The following is a 19,939-nucleotide window of genomic DNA, read 5'->3' on the forward strand; positions in this document are numbered from 1 at the left end:
ATAAATTAGTTAACCATATAATTTTGTTATCCCCCAAGCATTTCCAAACTTCAATTGGGATGTTATCTAGTCCCATAACTTTCCCATTTTTCATCTTTTTTATTGCAAGCTTAACTTCGTTAACTCTAATTTTGCGAATAAATCTTATATTTTTAATTTTTTCCTTATTTGACAATTCTAAGTTTAAGCCTTCTACTTGGTTTTCGTTAAACAACTTACTAAAGTAACTTTGCCATCTTTCTTAAATATCTCTGTTCTTAACCAAGACAATATCATCCTCACTTTTTATACATTTTACATTTCCTAAGTCCTTACTCTTCCTTTCTCTAGCTTTAGCATGTTTAAATATATCTCTTTCCCCTTCTTTTGTACCTAATCTATCATACAAACTATTAAATGATCTATATTTTAGCTTCGCTAACGGCCTTTTTTGCATTTCTCTTGCCTCCCTATATTTTTCAAAGTTATTTCTGTTTCTACATTTTTGTCACGTTTTATACCAAATTCTTTTTATCTTTATGATTTTTTGTACATCTTTATCCCACCACCAACTTTCTTTGCTATTCAAGAATCTTTCCCTTGATTCACCTAAAATTTCTTTTGCTATCTTTTTAATAGAGCTAGCTAATCTATTCCAAAGAATATTTATATCTATCCCATCCTCTAAGGTCCAATCCCCATCTTTGATCATTTTATCTTTAAATTTTATTATATTTTCTCCTTTTAAGTTCCATCATCTAGTTCTCCTACACTGGTTTGTTTTATTCTTTTTCTTCCATTTTTTAATACATATATCTAATACTAAGACTCTATGTTGTGTGGTTAGGCTTTCACCGAGAATAACTTTACAATCCTTGCATGATAAACGATCTACCCTCCTAGTTAAAAAAAAAAATCTATTTGACTTATATTTTATCCACTTTTAAAGGTTATTAAGTGTTGTTCTCTCTTCTTAAAGCAAGTATTCATTATACTAACATCATATGACATAGCAAAGTCTAAGATCATCTCCTTAGACTCATTTTTGTCTCCATATCCATATCCTCTATGTATCCTCTCATAATTTTTATTATCTCTTCCAATGTGTCCATTCAAATCTCCTCCTATAAATATTTTCTCAGTCCCTAGTATGCCTTGTATAATACTATCCATATCTTTCCAAAATTGTCTCTTAATATTTTCCGCTAAGCCAACTTGAGGAGTATAAGCACTAATGATATTTATTATCTCTTGTCCTAAAACCATCATGATTTTTATAATTCTATCCCTTACTCTAGTATAAGCACTAATGATATTTATTGTTTCTTGTCCTAATACCATCATGATTTTTATAATTCTATCCCTTACTCTAGTTACATCTACAACGCTATCTTTTAAGTTTTTGTCTATAATAATGCCTACTTCATTCTTACGTTTTTCTTTTCCAGTGTACCAAAGTTTAAATCCTAATTTATCGACTAAAATAACTGTAATATCTGACTGTTATATCTGACTGGATAATCTATAATGTCTGAGTGTTATGGTTTTGGAAAGCATGTCATTCTATAATTATTATAAAATACTTGTCTGTATAATATTTGTAAAATATCTGTCCATATATATACTATAAATCATGATATTCTAAAAAACTATATAAGTTTTGTTTAGAATATCTACTCAGGCCACACAATTAATAAAACTCATATTCTGAAATCTGTAAAGCTGTAAAATTTATATCATGTACCTTAGTAAACAAATACTATAATTTACTAATAATATTTCTGAATTTACTAGCATAGCATATTTCCCTTACCTAACTAGCTAGTAGGCTCGCCCCCAACTTTATCCTTACGCTCATAGTGTACTATTCCCAAAATCCTGAAATAGTACATATATATATATATATATATATATATATACATATTTTCAATAAATCAACTATATTTTTCCGAACCTACATACTCTTAATTTCTAAATTATAATTTACCTGGGCTCCTAGAAATATTCACTGGGGTCCCCAACCCATGTCTGCAAGGTCCCAAAAATACCCTACTCCTGAAAATATAATATCCTAATTTATTTCACAAAACTCCAATATATTTCCATATTACTCAAAATTTAAACTCAAATAAGCCCAATAAAACTGAAAATACCCAAATAATCTACTTACCCTGATTTTGGGATTGTACCCAAGTTAGTCTAATAAATAATTTACTCTAGTACACTTGTATAGAATCTCCCCAAAATCAACATGGCGACTTCGGATCGTCGAAACGGGGAGAGACGGAGTGAGAAATGTAGAGAGGAGTGAAAGGAACCGAGCAGGAGGGAGGGAGAGAGAGAGAGAGAGAGAGAGAGAGAGAGGGAGAGAGAGAAAGGAATAAGGAAAAATAATTTTCTCTCACTAAATCTCGATTTTTTGCTACTTATAAACCTTTTACCATGTGGCCTCGTCGACAAGCCGCGTCACCTTGTCAATGAATTAAAGAAGGAAGTTCGTCGACGAGCACCTAACCCTCGTCGACGAGTCTTAGACCCCGAAAACGGTCCCTTGGTAAATTCTCGTCGACGAGACAGGCGTCCATGTTGATGAGCCCAAGAAGACTTTTCATCAATGAACGCCCCCCTTTAAAATTATTTTTCCCCTCTCTTTTCTTTATTATTTAGGAATCGGTGCCATTCCTAGACCAGGTCGATAACATACTCTACCTCACGATCAAGAGATAGTCCCAACAAATCCTCGAGGAAAGCATCAGGAAAATCTCTTACTACAGGGATATCCCCTATCCTCAACTCTCCTTCTGATACCGCCTCACATAGGCCGAATACCCCTGACATCTATCTAGGAGTAGCCTTCTTGCCTGCATGACTAACACTAACTGAGGTGGAGAACACACCTGCGACCTTACAAATCTGAATTCTTGCTTGCTTGGCGGTCTGAAAATCACCTCTTTTAGATGACTACAATATTAACATAATTAGCTGCCAGAGCCAATCCATACCTAGTATTATATTGAACCCATGCATATCTAACACAATCAGGTTAGCTAGTAACGTTCTCCCCTAAATTTCTATTGGATAAACCCTGAGCACTCTATGACACCTCACCACTGACCCTAGCGGTGTAGCTATTGATAATTCCTTGGTCTCACCACCTAACAATTTAATATAATTTGCAGCACCAAAAGAGTGAGCAGCACCTGAATCAAATAAAATAATAGCATGAGATGATAAAACAGTAAGAGTACCTGTCGCGACGTCTATGGCCATCTCAGTGTCTCCTGGTGTCAAAGCATAAACCCTCGTCGAGGCTACATTCCTCTGCCAGCCTCCACGGGGCGCCTGGTAACCTCCTCTAAATTGCTTGGAAGCAGAAGTTGTACTAGCTGGTGTAGGACAATCTTGTGCCATAAGCCCCGATACGCCGCAGTGATAGCATATGCCTCTCCCCACTCGACACTCTCCTAGATGTCTTTTTCCATATGTCTGACATACAAGGTAAGTCTACACACCTTGAACCTCACGACCCCTAGACTCTTGCCTCTGACCTCTACCATAATTTCCTCTCCTTCACTGGTCCCGACTAGAGCCCTGCTGAAATATTGAAGGTGTGGAACTCTTCTCCTGTCTCTGCTCCTCAAGACCCAACCGCTCACCTACCTTAGCTAAAGCTGCTCTATCAACCAACTTAGCAAAGTCTTGAATTTTCAACACCATAACCTGTTTGTAGATTTCATGCCTCAACCCTCTCTCAAATTGTCTCACCTTCTTTGCTTCATTAGGTATGATAAACGAGGCGAAGCGAGACAACTCAATAAATCTCGCTGCATACTATTGGACTGACCGATGTCCTTACTTCAGATTCAGGAACTCCTCTACCTTAGCCTCCCTGATTGTAGTTAGAAAATATCTATTAAAGAACAATTCTTTAAAACGGCACCAGGTCATAGCTAAAGGCACCACCCTCTATTCCTCTAATAATTTCGCTGCAGTCCACTATCTTTCAGCCTCCCCTGTTAGTTTATAGGTGGCGAATAGGACCCTCTGCTCTTTAGTGCACTGCAACACCGCTAAAACCTTCTCTATTCCTGCATCCAGTTCTCAGCGACTGCAGGATCAACTCCTCCTGAAAAATGTTAGAGGATTCATCTTGGTGAATTTCTCAATCGAGCACCTATGGACCGCAGTCAAGCCTCCCTATTTTCTGGAGCTCCATGCAATCTCATCCATGACCTTTTGAGCTACACTGCGTAATACGGTCTCTGGATCACCTTCACCTACTCTTGAGGGTCCAGCTCCATCACTACCACTCGCATGGGCACTACTACCACTAGGGTCCATCCTAAAAAGACAAAAACATAGCTTAGGAACCTTGTCCTTATGATTTACGGATCTACTCCAAAACTTATATTATTCCTCTATCTTGACATTCCTATCTTAATTCAAGATTCAGTCCTATACTTTAGAAACACAACCTATCAATAGTTTACCATGAATTTCCTGAAATCGTTACCCCAAGAAAGACATAGAAACCACCACAGAAGTCCTGCCTCCAGACTGTATAACTAAACCTCAACTCCTTTCTTATACTTCGGTATTGTTTTCGTTACACTCTAAAGTTTACAGAACCTAGAAACCTAGGCTATGATATCAAACTGTAACGACCTGCCTATTTTACCATAATAATAATTTTTTTTCATAATATCATTTAATATAATAATCCTGTTATCCTGTTCATCTGTTAAAACATAATCAATCTGGACCCATAGGTACCAGGGATATACCTGAAATACAACTCTGATACCTAAGCAGCAAGAAACATAATTTACAAACATATCATACAACCAACCACAATACCAGAGTCCTACTAAAACTGTTATATATATACAATCATCCACAAAAGACCAAAAGTAGCCTAGGGTCACTTCCCAAAAATAAATCCAACCCTAGCTCAACAACTCACCCTTCTGATAGGGTAGCTCAGTTGGACTCTATTGTCGTGGAGCTCTAACTGCTCCTCTACCTGGTTTTCCTAAAATGTTTATATAGTTAGGGCGAGACACCTCTCAGTAAGGGGAATTATCAGTATATGGCAACATGAGTATTTTCGTGTTGTACATTAAATGATACAATAAACATAACTGAAATAGTCTGACTGTACTAAACTGAGTAAAACACTATTTTTCAATTCATAATATAACATACTGCATATTGTACATGGAAAACATCTTATATAATTGTACTATACTGAAATAACACCTAGGATGGATAGTTAGCTGATGTCATGTCTTAACCCCATATGACTGGGTTGTGCGGCCTGAAGGCGGGACCTAGCAATGACTGGCCAACAACTCTAGATCAAAACATGAGTCTGTAAGTATGATGGGCCTGCCTCACTTGGTCCCGGACTGCTAGGGGGACATCACAACTCTACACTGAAACCACATCAACTGCCACTTCCCACACTTTGGTCGTGTGAATGCACTATCATAAAGTAAACATATAGCTACGGTACCGTGCTTTTGAAAACGGAACTATACCATACCATCCGGGTTCTGATAACATATAATATGTTTCATATACTGAACATAACTGTTTCGTGTTTCATAATAATATCTGACATGATAATATTTCATGAATTATGTAATATCATACATGAATATGGCATCTGTGCCAACATGAATCACGACATCTGCATCGGCATAATATAACATATAATCTCGGCATCTGCGCTGGCATATAATAATATACTGAATATGAATTTCTTGCACTATTTTATGTAATATTCATAAATTCATGGTTCCTGTACTGTTTAATAATTTTCTTGAAAACTGAAATTACATGATAATTTTGGGAAAACGTAATATTCCAATAACAGAATTTTTATGATAAGTAATACTCATGCCACACAGAAATGGGTAATGCTCTGTACGTAAAATCTGTTCTAAAAATCATATTTCCTGATAAACATATTTAAATCATATCCCTGTTCGTAGTAGTAATAGCCAAAAATAATTATACAATATACATATTTTCCTGAAATTAAAGGCCACAAAATAATGAATGATCTCATGAAAAATTTTGATTTAATTTATCCCATTACCTAACTTAGTGAGATGCCCACACAGTTCAATCCTAAGCCCGTGGCATTTCCAGTTCAAAACCTACAATTTCCATTTCCCAAGAACATTCAACAAAATTCCAACATAATTCCCATAAAACATTTCCTAGGCTCCCAATAACCTAAATAAATTATTAAACTCCAAAATAATCAAATTACCTTAGTTTTCCTAAACTATGCCCATAGGGTCCCGAAATTACACCTGCGACACTTACCTGAGCCCTGAATTCAATGACCCTAATTCAACCTCAGAATGCCTATTATTTAACATTTCCAAATCTATAATAATTAAATAACAATTAGCCCCTTAATAACTCCCCTTAGCCTAATTTTGGGATTATGCCTACGACGACCCCACGAGAAATCCGCTCTGCTAGACTTGTAGAAAATCATTCCTAAATTCTCATGGTGGTGTCCGATCATCAATTGGGCTTAAGATTTTCAAGAAATTAAGGTAAAAGTGAGAATTGAGTTTACCCCAGGAGATATGTCTATGCCGCTTCTATAACAAATCCACTCTAGCAGAAATGACGGTGGTGGAAAATGGAATCTAATGGTATTTTCTGATTTCCGATCGGGCGAAAATCAGTCTAGAAATTGAAGAGAGTGGGAGAGAGAGACGAAGGAGACAAGATGAACACTCAGAGGGGGGGGGGGGCACTGCCTGCTCTCTGCCAACCTTCAAAATTTGAAATCCTGAAGCTTCAAAACATATATACTTAATAATATTGTAACAATAATAATAACTTTTAACTTTTATATATATATATATATATATATATTATATTACTTAATTCATAATTCTTATTATTTAATTTATTTATTTATTATTCAATTTAATTTTAAACCTTAAATTATTTATTTATTTATTTTTTATTTTTTTTTATTTTTATTTTTTTACATTTCTAAACATATCATTTTCTGGGGCATTACAAAGTGTGTCCCTCAACGGTCAAATTCCCTGAAAATCTATAAATACTCCCTCCATAACTCAGATTAGCAACTTTGATTAACTATTATTTTCTCTCTAATCCTTTATTAATCAAAATCCCCCTAAATTATTTTGATTGCAAAAATCTCTTCTTTCGGGTAAATGTTTTAATCAAATCTCTCTCAATCTCTCATTCACTTATTTATCTCAAAATCATTTTTGAAGAGAGTATTTTATTTTGGGCATTTTATTTGTATTCACATGCATATACTCTCACTTGTTATTTATCTTTTGAAAATCATTTTTGAGAGTATTGCTTGGATTTCTCCTAATTATTTTCATGATAAATATTATTGGGAAAAATTATTTATAGCACAAATAATTTCTTGAACTTAAACTCCAGATTCTCCAAATACTTTTATTTTCTAAAATATTTGTTGGAGAATATAATAATCATTTTATTTTCATATATATTATTTGTGCAAAAATTAGTTGAATGCAAAACCCTACATTCTTCTGTCATTCTTTGAAAAATAATTTTTGGGAGAAAATTTTATTAGGGTTATATCTTTGAGTATTTTATCATACACATAATTTTTCAAAGATTCAAAATATTGTTTTGAGAAAACACCCTTTCTCTACTAAGCATAACTTATATCATAAGAGAGTATGTATTTGAGCTTTTTAATGTGTACATCCATGCTTGTATTTAGAAGCGTTTTAATATGTACAAAAATGATTTTTCATGTACTGGTTGAGTTCAACTCGTAAATTGAACTGGGGAATTTCAGCCCCATAAGTGAGACCGGTTTGGTTCAATCCGGTAAATTGAACTGGAGAGTCTCTGCCCCGTAAGAAAGACTAGTTGGGCTCAACCTAATAATTGAGATGAACTTTAACTCACCCCGTAAGGAGAGTTTATAACAGCTTATGCTCCTCCCGTTTTAGTGAGTAGAGATAGTATAATCCTTGGTGGGTATGCCCAAGGCAGGGACGTAGGCTAGTCTAGCTGAATTTCAATAACAAATATCGTGTGTCAGTCTTTCTCTCTATCTTATTTAAATTTCTACACTCGAATTTCAACATGTGTATGAATGTTTATTTAATGTCATAATTATTTACATACATACATTTGATTTAAATAAGATATATTGCACACGTGTATGTTTACTTTTATTGTTAAAATTATTTTACATACACATGCGTACATTAAATGAGATATGATGTGTGATGAATCGGCGTAAATGTTTAATTTAGCCAAAATGTTTTTAAAACCTAATTCACCCCCCTCTTGGGATCACATAATTTCCAACATCAACTCTAGGGCCAACAAAAATGATGCTATCTGAGGCACTTTAGACACTTAACTAATCCACTGGGATAATGTCCCCACATCTCTATCCTTCTCCACTTAAATGCCAAGGTATCATCTCAAATAAAAAGTCATAACCCTCAAGACTTAAATCTTGGTCATTTAACTAGAAGAACTTTGAGTTTAGCACTTGAGCCATCCTTAGAGGACTAGATGGATGAGTATTTTTATCCATAAAAAGAAAAAAATTAAAAAGAAAAAAAAGCAAGTAGGCTTAACACATGCCATAAATAGGATTTCAATTACACCCATGAAAAAAATATTAAATACAAAATGAATTGAGGTAAGAATGGAATATAATGAAAAGAGAACATAACGAAATCAATTGATAAATTCAATTCCTTTATGTTAAACCACTAAGATATATATTTTTAAATAATTAAGCTAATAACTTAAAGAGTTTTAGTGTTACTTTTAAAAGTTAAGTAGCGTTCGGTTTGCAGTATAAAAAATTATTCCAATGTAATATCGTTCTTAGAATCTCATCCATGGAAATGGATTACCTCATGGAAATATTGGCTCATGTTGTATGATTTCCAACGTACATATGATTCAATGTTTGATTTGGTATAGAAATCCAAACAAACATTTCAAGAAAAAAAATTGGTGTATCCTTCACATGTGCATAACAAATATATGAAAACTAATTATAATTTCAATACAAAAACCTATTAAGAATAAATAATCAAATCTATGTCTTAAAATTTTAAATTATTATAACCTAATAAATATGTTACTTATATTTTATTAATAATTATTATTTTAAAATAATATGATGAAATGTGATAATATTATAATATAGGGGCATTGTTGTCAAATCAATCAAAATAAGTGAATATAATTTGTTCTGAAGAGTAAAATTCTTATGAGAATGAGATTCTTATAAAACTTATAATAGAAAAAGATAGAAATAGAGCACTCATATGTTGAGAATCCTTTCATTCTCAATATGATAAATATAAACAATAATAAATCAAACATAGAAATTAAATATCATGAGATATTACATTTTCGGGCATCTTAAAAAATTTTGCCAACCGTCCTCTAATTGTATCTTTAGAGGGGTTTTGGATTTGGATTTGTTTTGAATTTGGATAAAATGTAATACAAAATTATATTAAATTTTACTCAAGTCTACCCAAACCTAAATCCAATGTCAGAAATTTATGTTCCCAAACACAAAATTTGAGAGCATGAATTTCATATATTGATGTGTTTGGGAGCATGAATTTCACAAATTAAATTTGGATTTGGTGGATTTAAGCAAATTTGTTGGAATTGGTGTGATCCTAATAGGGGGGTGAATTGAGTTTTAAACTTTTTTGGCTAATTTAAACGTCTTTGCCAATTTACCACATATCATATCCTATTCAATGTACACGCGTATATGTAAAATAATTTTAACAATAAAAGTAAACATATACATGTGCAGTATATCTTATTTAAATCAAATATGTGTATGCAAATAATTATGACATTAAATAAACATTCACACACATGCTGAAATTAAAGTGTAAGAATTTAAATATGATAGAGAAAGAGTGACACACAAATTTGTTATCGAGGTTTGGCCAAACCATCCTACGTTTTCATCTTGGGCATACCCCCCAAGGATTCCATTATCCCTACTCACTTAAATGGGTGGAGCAGAAATCGTTACAACCTTTCCTTACGAGGTAAGGTAAACCCCAGCTCAATTACAAGGTTGAGCCCAACTTGTCTCCCTTACGGTGGAGACTTTCTAGTTCAATTTCTCCGGCTGAACCCAACCGGTCTCACTTACGGGGCTGAGACTCTCCAGTTCAATTCCGGACTGAACCCAACCGATACATAAAAATATTTTTGTAGATAAAAATATTTTTGTACATAAAAATGCTTCTGAAACATACAAGCAGAAATGTATACGTTTAAGCTTTAAATACATGCACTCTAAAATGATATGCAATAATGTTTAGTAAAGAAAGGGTATGTTTCTCAAAATATTTTTGCAATCTTTGAATATAATATGTATGATGAAGACTTCAAAGATTTAAACCCTAAACCAAATATTTCTCCAAAAAATAATTTCAATAAGATGTAGGAGAACCTAGGGTTATAAATTCAAAAACTTTGCACAAAACAAAATATATGCATTTGAAGATTTATGTGGAAATCAAAGCAAGTAAAAGCTCAAATAAAATACTCTCTTGTAAAAATGATTTACAATAAAAAATGAAAGAGAGTTTTGAAGAGTAAAGGATTTGCCCCAATAAAAGAGTTTTGTAATAAAAACATGTTTTGAGGGAACTTTGATTAGGATAAAAAGAGAGAAAAAGTGGCTAATTAAAGTTGCTAATCCGAAGTTATGAGGAGGTATTTATAGATTTTCCGAAAATTATGACCGTTGGGGACACACTCGGTATTTTGAAAAATTTTAATTAAAAGTTAATGACATTTTAGGCCTTTAAAAGATTTCCAACCCAAGAGGTTTGGTCGACCATATAAATAGGTTTGGTCGACTGTGTCAATTTTGAACTACGAATTTGGTCGACCATCTTAGGGCGATTTTGAACCCTTCGTAGGTTTGGTCGACCGTGGCATAGGTTCGATTGACCGCTCATATGGTTCGGTCAATCGTGGCCAAAATGAACTATAAGTTCGACCGACCAAATAGTTGAGGTGTCAGACACGTATTGGTTTGGTCGACCGAGGGTGGTATGCTCAAAACAGAAGGGTCGACCGAGCGAAGTCAACATGTTGACTTTTGACCTATTCGGTCAACTGAGAGACATTTATATTGCCAAGGATTCGGTTGATCGGGCTTTTAAATTAAGCCCAGAAATCTAACATTTCGGTCGACCAAAGTCATTTAAGACTATTCCAAAACCTTTGTTTGATTTTAGTTTTTATGAAAATGATTTTTGGTTAAATTCTAAGTGCCCTAAGGTTTGTCTACGGTCGATTTGAGCATTTAGACATATCATGCAGATGCATGCATTAATACAAACAAAAATAATAAAACTTAAATGCACTACAAATACAAATCAAATATGTCTTCTTCTTTTACTCTGAAGACTCTATGGAATACGCCAAGTTTTATGCACTTTAAGTTCTTGACATCTACTTCCTATCCCTTATGTATGTCTTGAATAATGATTTGTTCAAGCATTAAGTACACACATAAGACATTTGTATTTGTCAACATCAAAACAGAGATCGGAGTAAAAAAGCTAACAAATTTTAACATACTTTTATATTATATTTTATCTAAATGGGTAAAATTCAGCAACACCCCCTCACTTTTCAAAAAATGACACTCCACTCCTTGAGTTCTTAAAAATTACCACAAAACCTTATGAGGTTTAATTTTATAGACCTGACTTTTTGTTAGTTGACCGTTAGTCAACCATTAAGTTTAGTAAAAAAATTAAAATTTATCCTTGATAAAATGATAATTTTATTCTTCCCCTTAATTTTGATAAGATAAATTAAGAAAAATGACATTAATTGAATAAAATAACTTGGAAAAGTTGATCAATTAATTTCAATACATTTTGAAAATTAAACTTATAAGTGAATTGAACACCTAATAACTAAATTGGGTCAATGAGTTGACATAATCATAACAATATAATTAAATTACTTTCAAAAAATTTAAAATTATGAAAAATAAATGAATAATACCAATAATTCAGAAAAAGATGCTTAAATAATTATATTGTTACAAAATATTTGTTATATACATTTCATGAAAATTAAATGACTAAATATATCTTTAACATATAAAAATTAGTTTTAAAAATTGATTTGAATTATATAGTTGATCAAATTGTGCTTTGTTTTTTGGATTTGATTGAATATCATATTTAATAATATAACAACTTAAATAAAATTAAGAAAAGTTAGGTGAATTGTCCCAAATAATAGTCTTCCAATTATTATAAATTTGAGCTTTTTTAAATCTATTCGACATTCATATTTTATACACAGAACAATTAACATCCCATGTTATAAAATATTGAACAATATTTTATTTATTTTATGATGTATTTAGTGGTTAAATTTTTATAAAAAATGACATCTAATAAACAAATCTATGGTATTATAATTACTAGGCAATTTTATGATTTATTAGTAATTTTTATTTCATATATACTTCTAAAAATTTTAAAATAATAATACATATTTTTATTATAATTATGTCAATTGGTTAATTTAAAGTGATTGAATTGAATAAATCAATTAATTTGAGAATAAATTAAATCTTTGATTTGTTTAGTTAAGTTCCAAGATATTATGTTGATTAATTTTTTAATTTAATTTATTAATTAAGTATTATTTTAAAAATGGTATTTTATTATAACTAAAATTTTATATATATATATATATATATATAAACTATCAGCGAGTTTATTCTATCAATAATATTAAATCTTAGGAATTCTTTTGATAGCTTTTGAAGATATGGGGACAATATTTTACCGTATCTCCAAATGAATCCAAATGAATAAGGTACTATCCCCAAAAATGAACAATGAATGAAACCCAAGCCGGGTCGAGCAAAACTCAAAAACCCCGAAGCCCAAAGGGCACTTCCATTGCAAAACGACGGGGCGAGTTCTCCGCTAAGAAAATTTGCTTGCGGGGCAAGGCAAGCAATATCAAATGGGCATTGTCTGTAAAAGGGTGTCGTCGCCGCCGATATGGTTCTACACGAAGAGCGATTCCTGATAAACCCTTATCACCATGCCCGTGTCCCGAGTTCTCTTCTTTGCTTCCAAGGGTCGCTCAGGAGACGCTTTCAATTTAATTCAGAGGTCACACTCTAGACCCTTTGCGCTCCTTGTGCATTTGATTGATGCAAGCTTTTGTTATGTAGTTGCAGGTATTTTATTATGATTTAAAGGCAAATTCATTGAACAAATTCGAATTGATACAATCAATTCTCAACAACAGATAAAATCATAGAAAGACAAGCCCAAATTTGTAATACACTGAGTACCGACACTCTTAAGGCTCATTTCTAAGTCATCAATGTATTCATTGTCAACAGTGGATTTCTGTTGTGTAGATTGGTGACTGGATAGTTCTGTTGTGAAAACAATCAAACTCAGCGGAATTGTGTTGTGTAGATTTTTGTCCGCATAGTTCGGTTGTGAAAACACCCGTATGTCTATGCACATGCATAAAGCAAAATGGAAAACCGAAACAAAAGAGAGGCAAAATAGTTTTATGTGCTTTGATAGTGTGCTCAAGTCCTGTGAATCTTCACTATACTATAGAATGGATTGCCTTGGAGTTTCAACCCTCTAGGCCCTTCAAGCCTCTTTACCTCTCTCCCTCTCTCTCACACCTTCAAACCGCACCCCCCCTCGCTCCCTGGGCCACGAAATTTCCACCTCTTAAAAGACTTCATCCACCCTCTAAACATGACTCACAACATAAATCTCCACCTATGTGAATATTTACCACTCGGGAGCATTTCTGGCCTATTCCTCCTTTCCTTGTATCACTAATTTAGCAACCTGCAATATGGAACAAGTTTAAGCCATGCAAGAACTTCTCTTTCAGAGGAGGAGGAGGAGGAGGGTTACATTAAGTAAGTTAAAGTAACTGACAAGCAGCATAAAACTTGTTCGATCTCTATGATATGAATTCTTATCAATTATTCGTTGGGGCACTCTATCAGTGGTTTTTTGCACTTATAAAACCCCTAGGCGTAGCAGAAAATGAGAGGGAGTGGGTTAGGTTGTCATTTCAAAGCAACACGCTGTTTTTAATGCCTAGTTGCGGTGTCAAATATGTGAGGTTTCTAGTATCGTTCTAGACTTGAGTGGGTAAAGAGTTTAGTTCAGGAGATTAGGGTTTGATTACCAACTTGGAATATAGGGACACCTACGAGGAAAAAGATAGTGGACATAATGATTAGAAGAAAAATTAATGTAATTTTCCTTCAAGAAACTATGTGGGTAGGAGAGAGAGCTTGATAAATTGAAAAATCATGACTCAAACTTTGGTACTTTTGAAAAGAAAAGTATAAGAATGGAGCAGGAAACATTGTAGACAAAGACTTAAAAAGATAGTATTGTACATGTTAAAAGAGTAGGAGATAGAATCATAAAAGTCAATATGGTCTTAGGTTAAGAGATAGTAAATGAGAATTTAGGTATACTCCCAAAAGGGGGGGTGAATTGGTTTTTTTAAATTTTTTTATAACTTAGGTTTGTAAATACCGTAGTTAAGTATTACCCTTTTATATTTAATTTCTAATAACCACACAATCACAATAATATTGATCAACAACCTCACAAGTTCAGTTAACAATCCTTTGTACAATCCAAATTCAATCTTTTATGAATGAATGATATTAAAGATCAGCTGTTGAATTCCAATAACAAATATCAAAATAAGATTGATAAAAAATCTCTTAACTTCAATATTAAAATTGATTTTATAAAGCCTGCAACTTTCTTCAATGGAATAATTAATTTAGCAAAATTAACTTCATCTATGATATTCAAAAATCAGTATTCAATTCTATTCTGAATTTGTTAAACCAATCAATGACAAACAATATAGTTTCTTGATTTCAAGTATAAACCAAAATCAGTATTTCAGCAACTTCCAATGTGCAGCAAGTTCTCAATAAGCATACACGCAAATTATATACTTGCAATAAAGGAAGAAGAGCTGAAGACCTGATTTTTTACAAGAATCGACTAGAAGCTTACGTCATTGCCCCAAGCAACATGCTGTGAGGATATTCTTTTTCACAACTTCATTACGAGGTGAAGTTACAACCTCACTCTCTCAAAGGTGGAGTTCGCCTCTCTAACGAAAAATCCCCTCTCGTTAGGTAACGATTCAACAATCCTATCATCCATAAAAACAAGAAACGAAGAACAACTTTTGTTCGTACAAGTAATACTCTTAATTAGAGTAGATTTGTACAATTGAAATTCAATATACTTTAGCAATAAGTAGTATAGAAGAATGAAGCTCAGTAGAATATCACCAGGGTTCTGATTTGATTGGAAAATCTCAGTAGAATAGATCAGAAAACCGTGAGTTGTATCAGCAAAAGCACAACAATACTTTAGAAAATCTTTTAGTAGGAGGACTTTGAATTTGTAATTCGTGTGTGCTTGATAGTTGTATATAATTTGTGAAAATAACAAGTATTTATAGAGTAATAAAGCATATTACTGTTTTCCCCAAGTTACTTACCATATTTCCCAAGCATTCTCCAAGTTTGGGAGTCAAGAAATTAGTTATGGAAACTTTCCCATGCTGTTTAAAAATTAAAACAAGAACTTCAGTCGACTGTGACCAGAGGGTCAGTTGCCTGTGCCTTTTAAATTTCAGCGTATTTTGAAACACAGTGTTGAGTCAGTCAACTTTGCTCTAAATGGTTAGTCGCCTATCTCGGCTCTGTTTGCTTTAAAATTAATAGCATAAAAATGTCAGTTGTCTTATGAAAATCCATCAGTCGCCTGTCCTGTTTGCAACTTATATATATTTTTCAAAATTTTGATTTCAAAACTTTAACTTTTAATCTTGAAAAACGTAAATGAGACTTTTTAAAAATATTTTCCATGGTTTTCAAAAACAGGTCTCTAAGTCAACTATAGTTCCTAAGAGCTTCAAATATCCATAGTTAAATTATGAAGTACTTACATGAGACTTCTTATAAACTATAACTTTCTAAGCACTATGTCTTCATGCATTTGCTTCCATTCTTTGTGTCTATCTTGAGCTCATTCTTCAATTAATTTTAGCTTCATCATACTTATGTCTCTAAGCATAATCGTCATTCAATCTCTTCAAACACTTGATCTTGATATTTATGAAAGCATTTGAGTCTCGAAACTTAACTTAACCAAACATGTTAAGTACCCTTGATTTGTTATCATCAAAATAAGATTTTAAGTCTTGTTAGGCCAACAATCTCCCCTTTTTTATGATGACAAATAAGGAGGAAAAATGAGTAAGCTGTAATAAGCTCCCCCTTACAATAAGCATAATCTTAACAATATTTGTAAAGTAAAACATATTTCATGATTGCATCATAACTATAACTCGTATCATCAGATTACATCAAGCTTAGTTTCATTTCATCAAGTTCAATTCAAGTTCAAGCTCAGATTGCAAGATTTGCAAGATCAATGTTATGCTCAGTTTTAAGATCAATGTCATGCTCAGTTTTGCCCAAACTTCTCCCCCTTTTGACTTCAATAAAAAAGAGAAGGGTAGCAAGAAAAGTAGACAAAGTCTAATGCATTGAGCCATCATAAGCACAAAATAGAAAATTACCATTCATTATGCATAAGAAGATAATTAATAAATCCCAAAATAGCATAAGAAAAATCATAAGAGCATAAGAAAAAAATTGTATCAGATGCACATATTACAACCAAAGTTGGTTCAAGCAAAGAAAACATATAAGCATCATCTGAATCTACATCGTCATCTTCATCTTCATCTTCATCTTCATCTTAATCTTCATCTTCATCTTCATCTTCTTCTTCAGCATCACTAGAACTAGTCTCCATTGGAGCCTTACTGCGTGAAGAAGATGATCCGGCCAAATGTTGTTCAATCTGGCCAAGCCTTTGATCAAGAGAAAGAGTAATTAGCTTGATGTGAGCTAAAACCTGTATGAACATCATCACGAAGATCAGTGATCTACTGCTGATAAGCGATGAACCAGGAGGGGGTGTCATCTGCCGAAGGAGCAGGTTGCTGAGGTGCGGGAACTTGTTGTCGTCGCTGACCAAATTTGGGAAACCACCCTTGATCATGTTGCTCATAACCCATTTGTTTAAGTGTGGTAAAAGAAAAGATGTCATAATGGGTTCTCTTAATGAACAACGTGGAAGGAGTGGCTACGCCAAGATGTGCAACGACAAGATTTCGAATGCCGCCATATGGAAGAATTACTCTATGAGCTTCTTCTCTAGAGGTCATCCATTTAAGGATTAAGCTTGGCAAATCAAGCTTTTACCTTTAAGCAGACACCACAAAACAAAGCAATCCAGATAAGAAACGTAGTCGTGTGATCCTATCCTTGGCAAAATAATGTAAGTGATAAGTTTCTGTAGGATTTGAGCTTACATGTTCAGTTGATTATAAAGGGGAGGATAACCAAAGTAGATAGGGTCTTCAGTCATAATCAGAGGTAGAAATTCCTCAAGGGAAGAATCTTGAGCCATAATCCAAGATTGGCCAAGAGATGGACATTCAAACTGTCCTTGTTTGATATGTAGAATGGTTGCTAAGGTTTGTGGAGTAAGAGCAAGCGATTTCCCCATAACTTTAGTGGAGGTTACAGTGTCTCCTTTTACCATATTGGCATAGAAGAGTTTAACCAAATTTGGATATATTCCTTTTGCTTGATATGTAATAAACTTTTTCTATCCTAAAGTTTTGAACATAGGTAAATTGGCGGGAAAATCATTTTCGAAGAATGGAGTGTCTAAAACCTTACCGAAAATAGGTTCAGTAAATCGAAGATGTTCCCAGTATAGTTGCTTTGCATGAGGAGTCATAAGCCATTGCTCTATGTTATTGCTGTCATCTTTCCCGGAAGAAAAACCTTTATTTGCTATGGTTTTTGTTCTTGGCATGATGATTTTGAGAAAAACGAACGGTGAAATCCTTTGAAATCAAGTGAGAATGAAGTAGGATGATGAACTTTGAGGTTTAATCGGAAGATTTAGTGTGAGGGAAAACTAGTAGATGAAGGAGAAAAGGGTTTAGAGGAGATGCAGGGTCAGTAGACTGTGAATTTAAAAAGTTAGGGTTTTACGCACTATTCGTATTTAAACCACTGTCAGTCAGTCGACTGATCCCGATGAGTTAGTCGCCTGACGAGTGTGTTTCTTTGAAATTTCACCAAATAGTAGCGAGTCAGTTGACTGTGCCTTAGAGAGTCAGTCGCCTGAAAACCTGATCGTGAGAACCTTAGCAAGTCAGAGAGTGCTCAGTTGACTGTGGATTAATTATCAGTCGCCTGACCTTACTTGCTAACTTAACATTCATCCAAATTTTCTTCTCTAGACTACTTCTCTATTATGCAATAAACCTAGTTCACGTCTTATAAAGATAAATCTATTCTCTGGAAGAGGTTTTGTAAAGATGTCGGCCCATTGATCACTTGTATTCACAAACTCAAGTGTGATATCCTCTTTTTGCACATGATCTCTCAAAAAGTGATGTCTAATATTGATATGCTTGGTTCTTGAATGAGATATGGGATTTTTGGAAATATTGATGGCGTTGGTATTATCACATTTTATAGGTACAGCCAAATACTCCAAATTTAAATCCTTTAACTGTTGTTTCATATGGAGAGTTTGTGCACAACAGCTACCTGCTGCCACGTACTCTGCTTCTGCAGTAGATAGTGCTACGGAATTTTGTTTTTTGGAGAACCAAGACACAAGAGATCTTCTTAGGAAGTGACAAGTACCACTTGTGCTTTTTCGATCAATTTTACATCCTGCATAATCCGCATCTGAATAGCTGATCATCTCAAAGCCTGTGACTTTAGGGTACCATAGACCTTAGTCAATAGTACCTATCAAATGTCTTAAGATTCTCTTGACAACTATTTGGTGAGATTCTTTAGGGGTTGCTTGAACCCGGGCACACATGCACACACTGAACATAATGTCCGTTCTACTGACTGTCAAATAAAGAAAACTTCTTATCATGCCTCGGTAGTATTTCATATTTATTGGTTTTCCTTTTTCATCTTTATCAAGTTTGTAGACATACTCATTGGGGTCCCTAAAGGCTTGCCACCGTCCATATCGAATTTCTTAAGCAAGTCTCTTATGTATTTTGACTGATTTATGAAAGTCTCAGTTTTAGCTTGCTTAATTTGAAGACCAAGAAAGTAGGTCATCTAACCCATCATACTCATCTCAAATTCGTTCTGCATGCATTTTGTAAAGTCTTTGCATAACCCTGCATTTGTAGCACCAAAGATGATATCATCCACATATATTTGTATAATAAGCGTATCTTCATTTTTAGCCTAAATAAACACTGTGTTGTCCATATTTCCTCAAAAGCTATTTTCCAACAAAAATCCACCTAAACGCTTATACCAGGCTCTAAGAGCTTGTTTTAGTCCGTATAATGCTTTTGTTAGTCTAAACACGTGATCTGAGTAATGAAAATTCTCAAATCCTGGAGGTTGTGCTACATATACTTCTTCATTTAAAAATCCATTTAAGAACGCTCTCTTCACATCCATTTGATAAAGTTTAAAATCTTTGTGAGATGCATAGGCTAATAGCATTCTTATGGCTTCCATTCTAGTTACGGGAGCAAAGGTCTCATTGTTGTCTATTCCTTCTTCTTGATTACATCCTTGAGCTACGAGTCTAGCCTTGTTACGCACAACAATGCCGTTTTCATCCTTCTTATTCCCAAACACCCATTTGGTTCCCATTATTGAATGATCAGTGGGTTTAGGATCTAATTTCCAAACTTTATTTCTTTCAAACTGATTTAATTCTTCTTGCATGACTACTATCCAAGAGTCATC

General features: G+C 33.7%; 1 protein-coding gene across 5 annotated transcripts in view; it reads left to right on the forward strand.

Moving 5' to 3' along the window:
• Positions 1-12,896: 12,896 nt before the first annotated feature.
• LOC131160450 (protein SCO1 homolog 2, mitochondrial) overlaps positions 12,897-19,939 on the forward strand; it is a 44,595-nt gene continuing 37,552 nt past the window's right edge. For 4 of the 5 annotated variants that reach the window (XR_009138045.1, XR_009138046.1, XR_009138047.1 and 1 more), the window contains exon 1: positions 12,917-13,199. Coding sequence is in view for 1 of the 5 variants with exons in the window: in XM_058116152.1 (XP_057972135.1) it covers positions 13,129-13,199 (71 nt within the window). In the remaining 4 variants the exon portion in view is untranslated. Of the gene's footprint in view, positions 13,200-19,939 lie in introns of all 5 variants that reach the window. The other variant, XR_009138048.1, reaches the window with a different exon arrangement.

This window comes from Malania oleifera, chromosome 7 (genome assembly GCF_029873635.1).
Source record: "Malania oleifera isolate guangnan ecotype guangnan chromosome 7, ASM2987363v1, whole genome shotgun sequence".
Lineage (NCBI taxonomy): Eukaryota > Viridiplantae > Streptophyta > Magnoliopsida > Santalales > Ximeniaceae > Malania > Malania oleifera.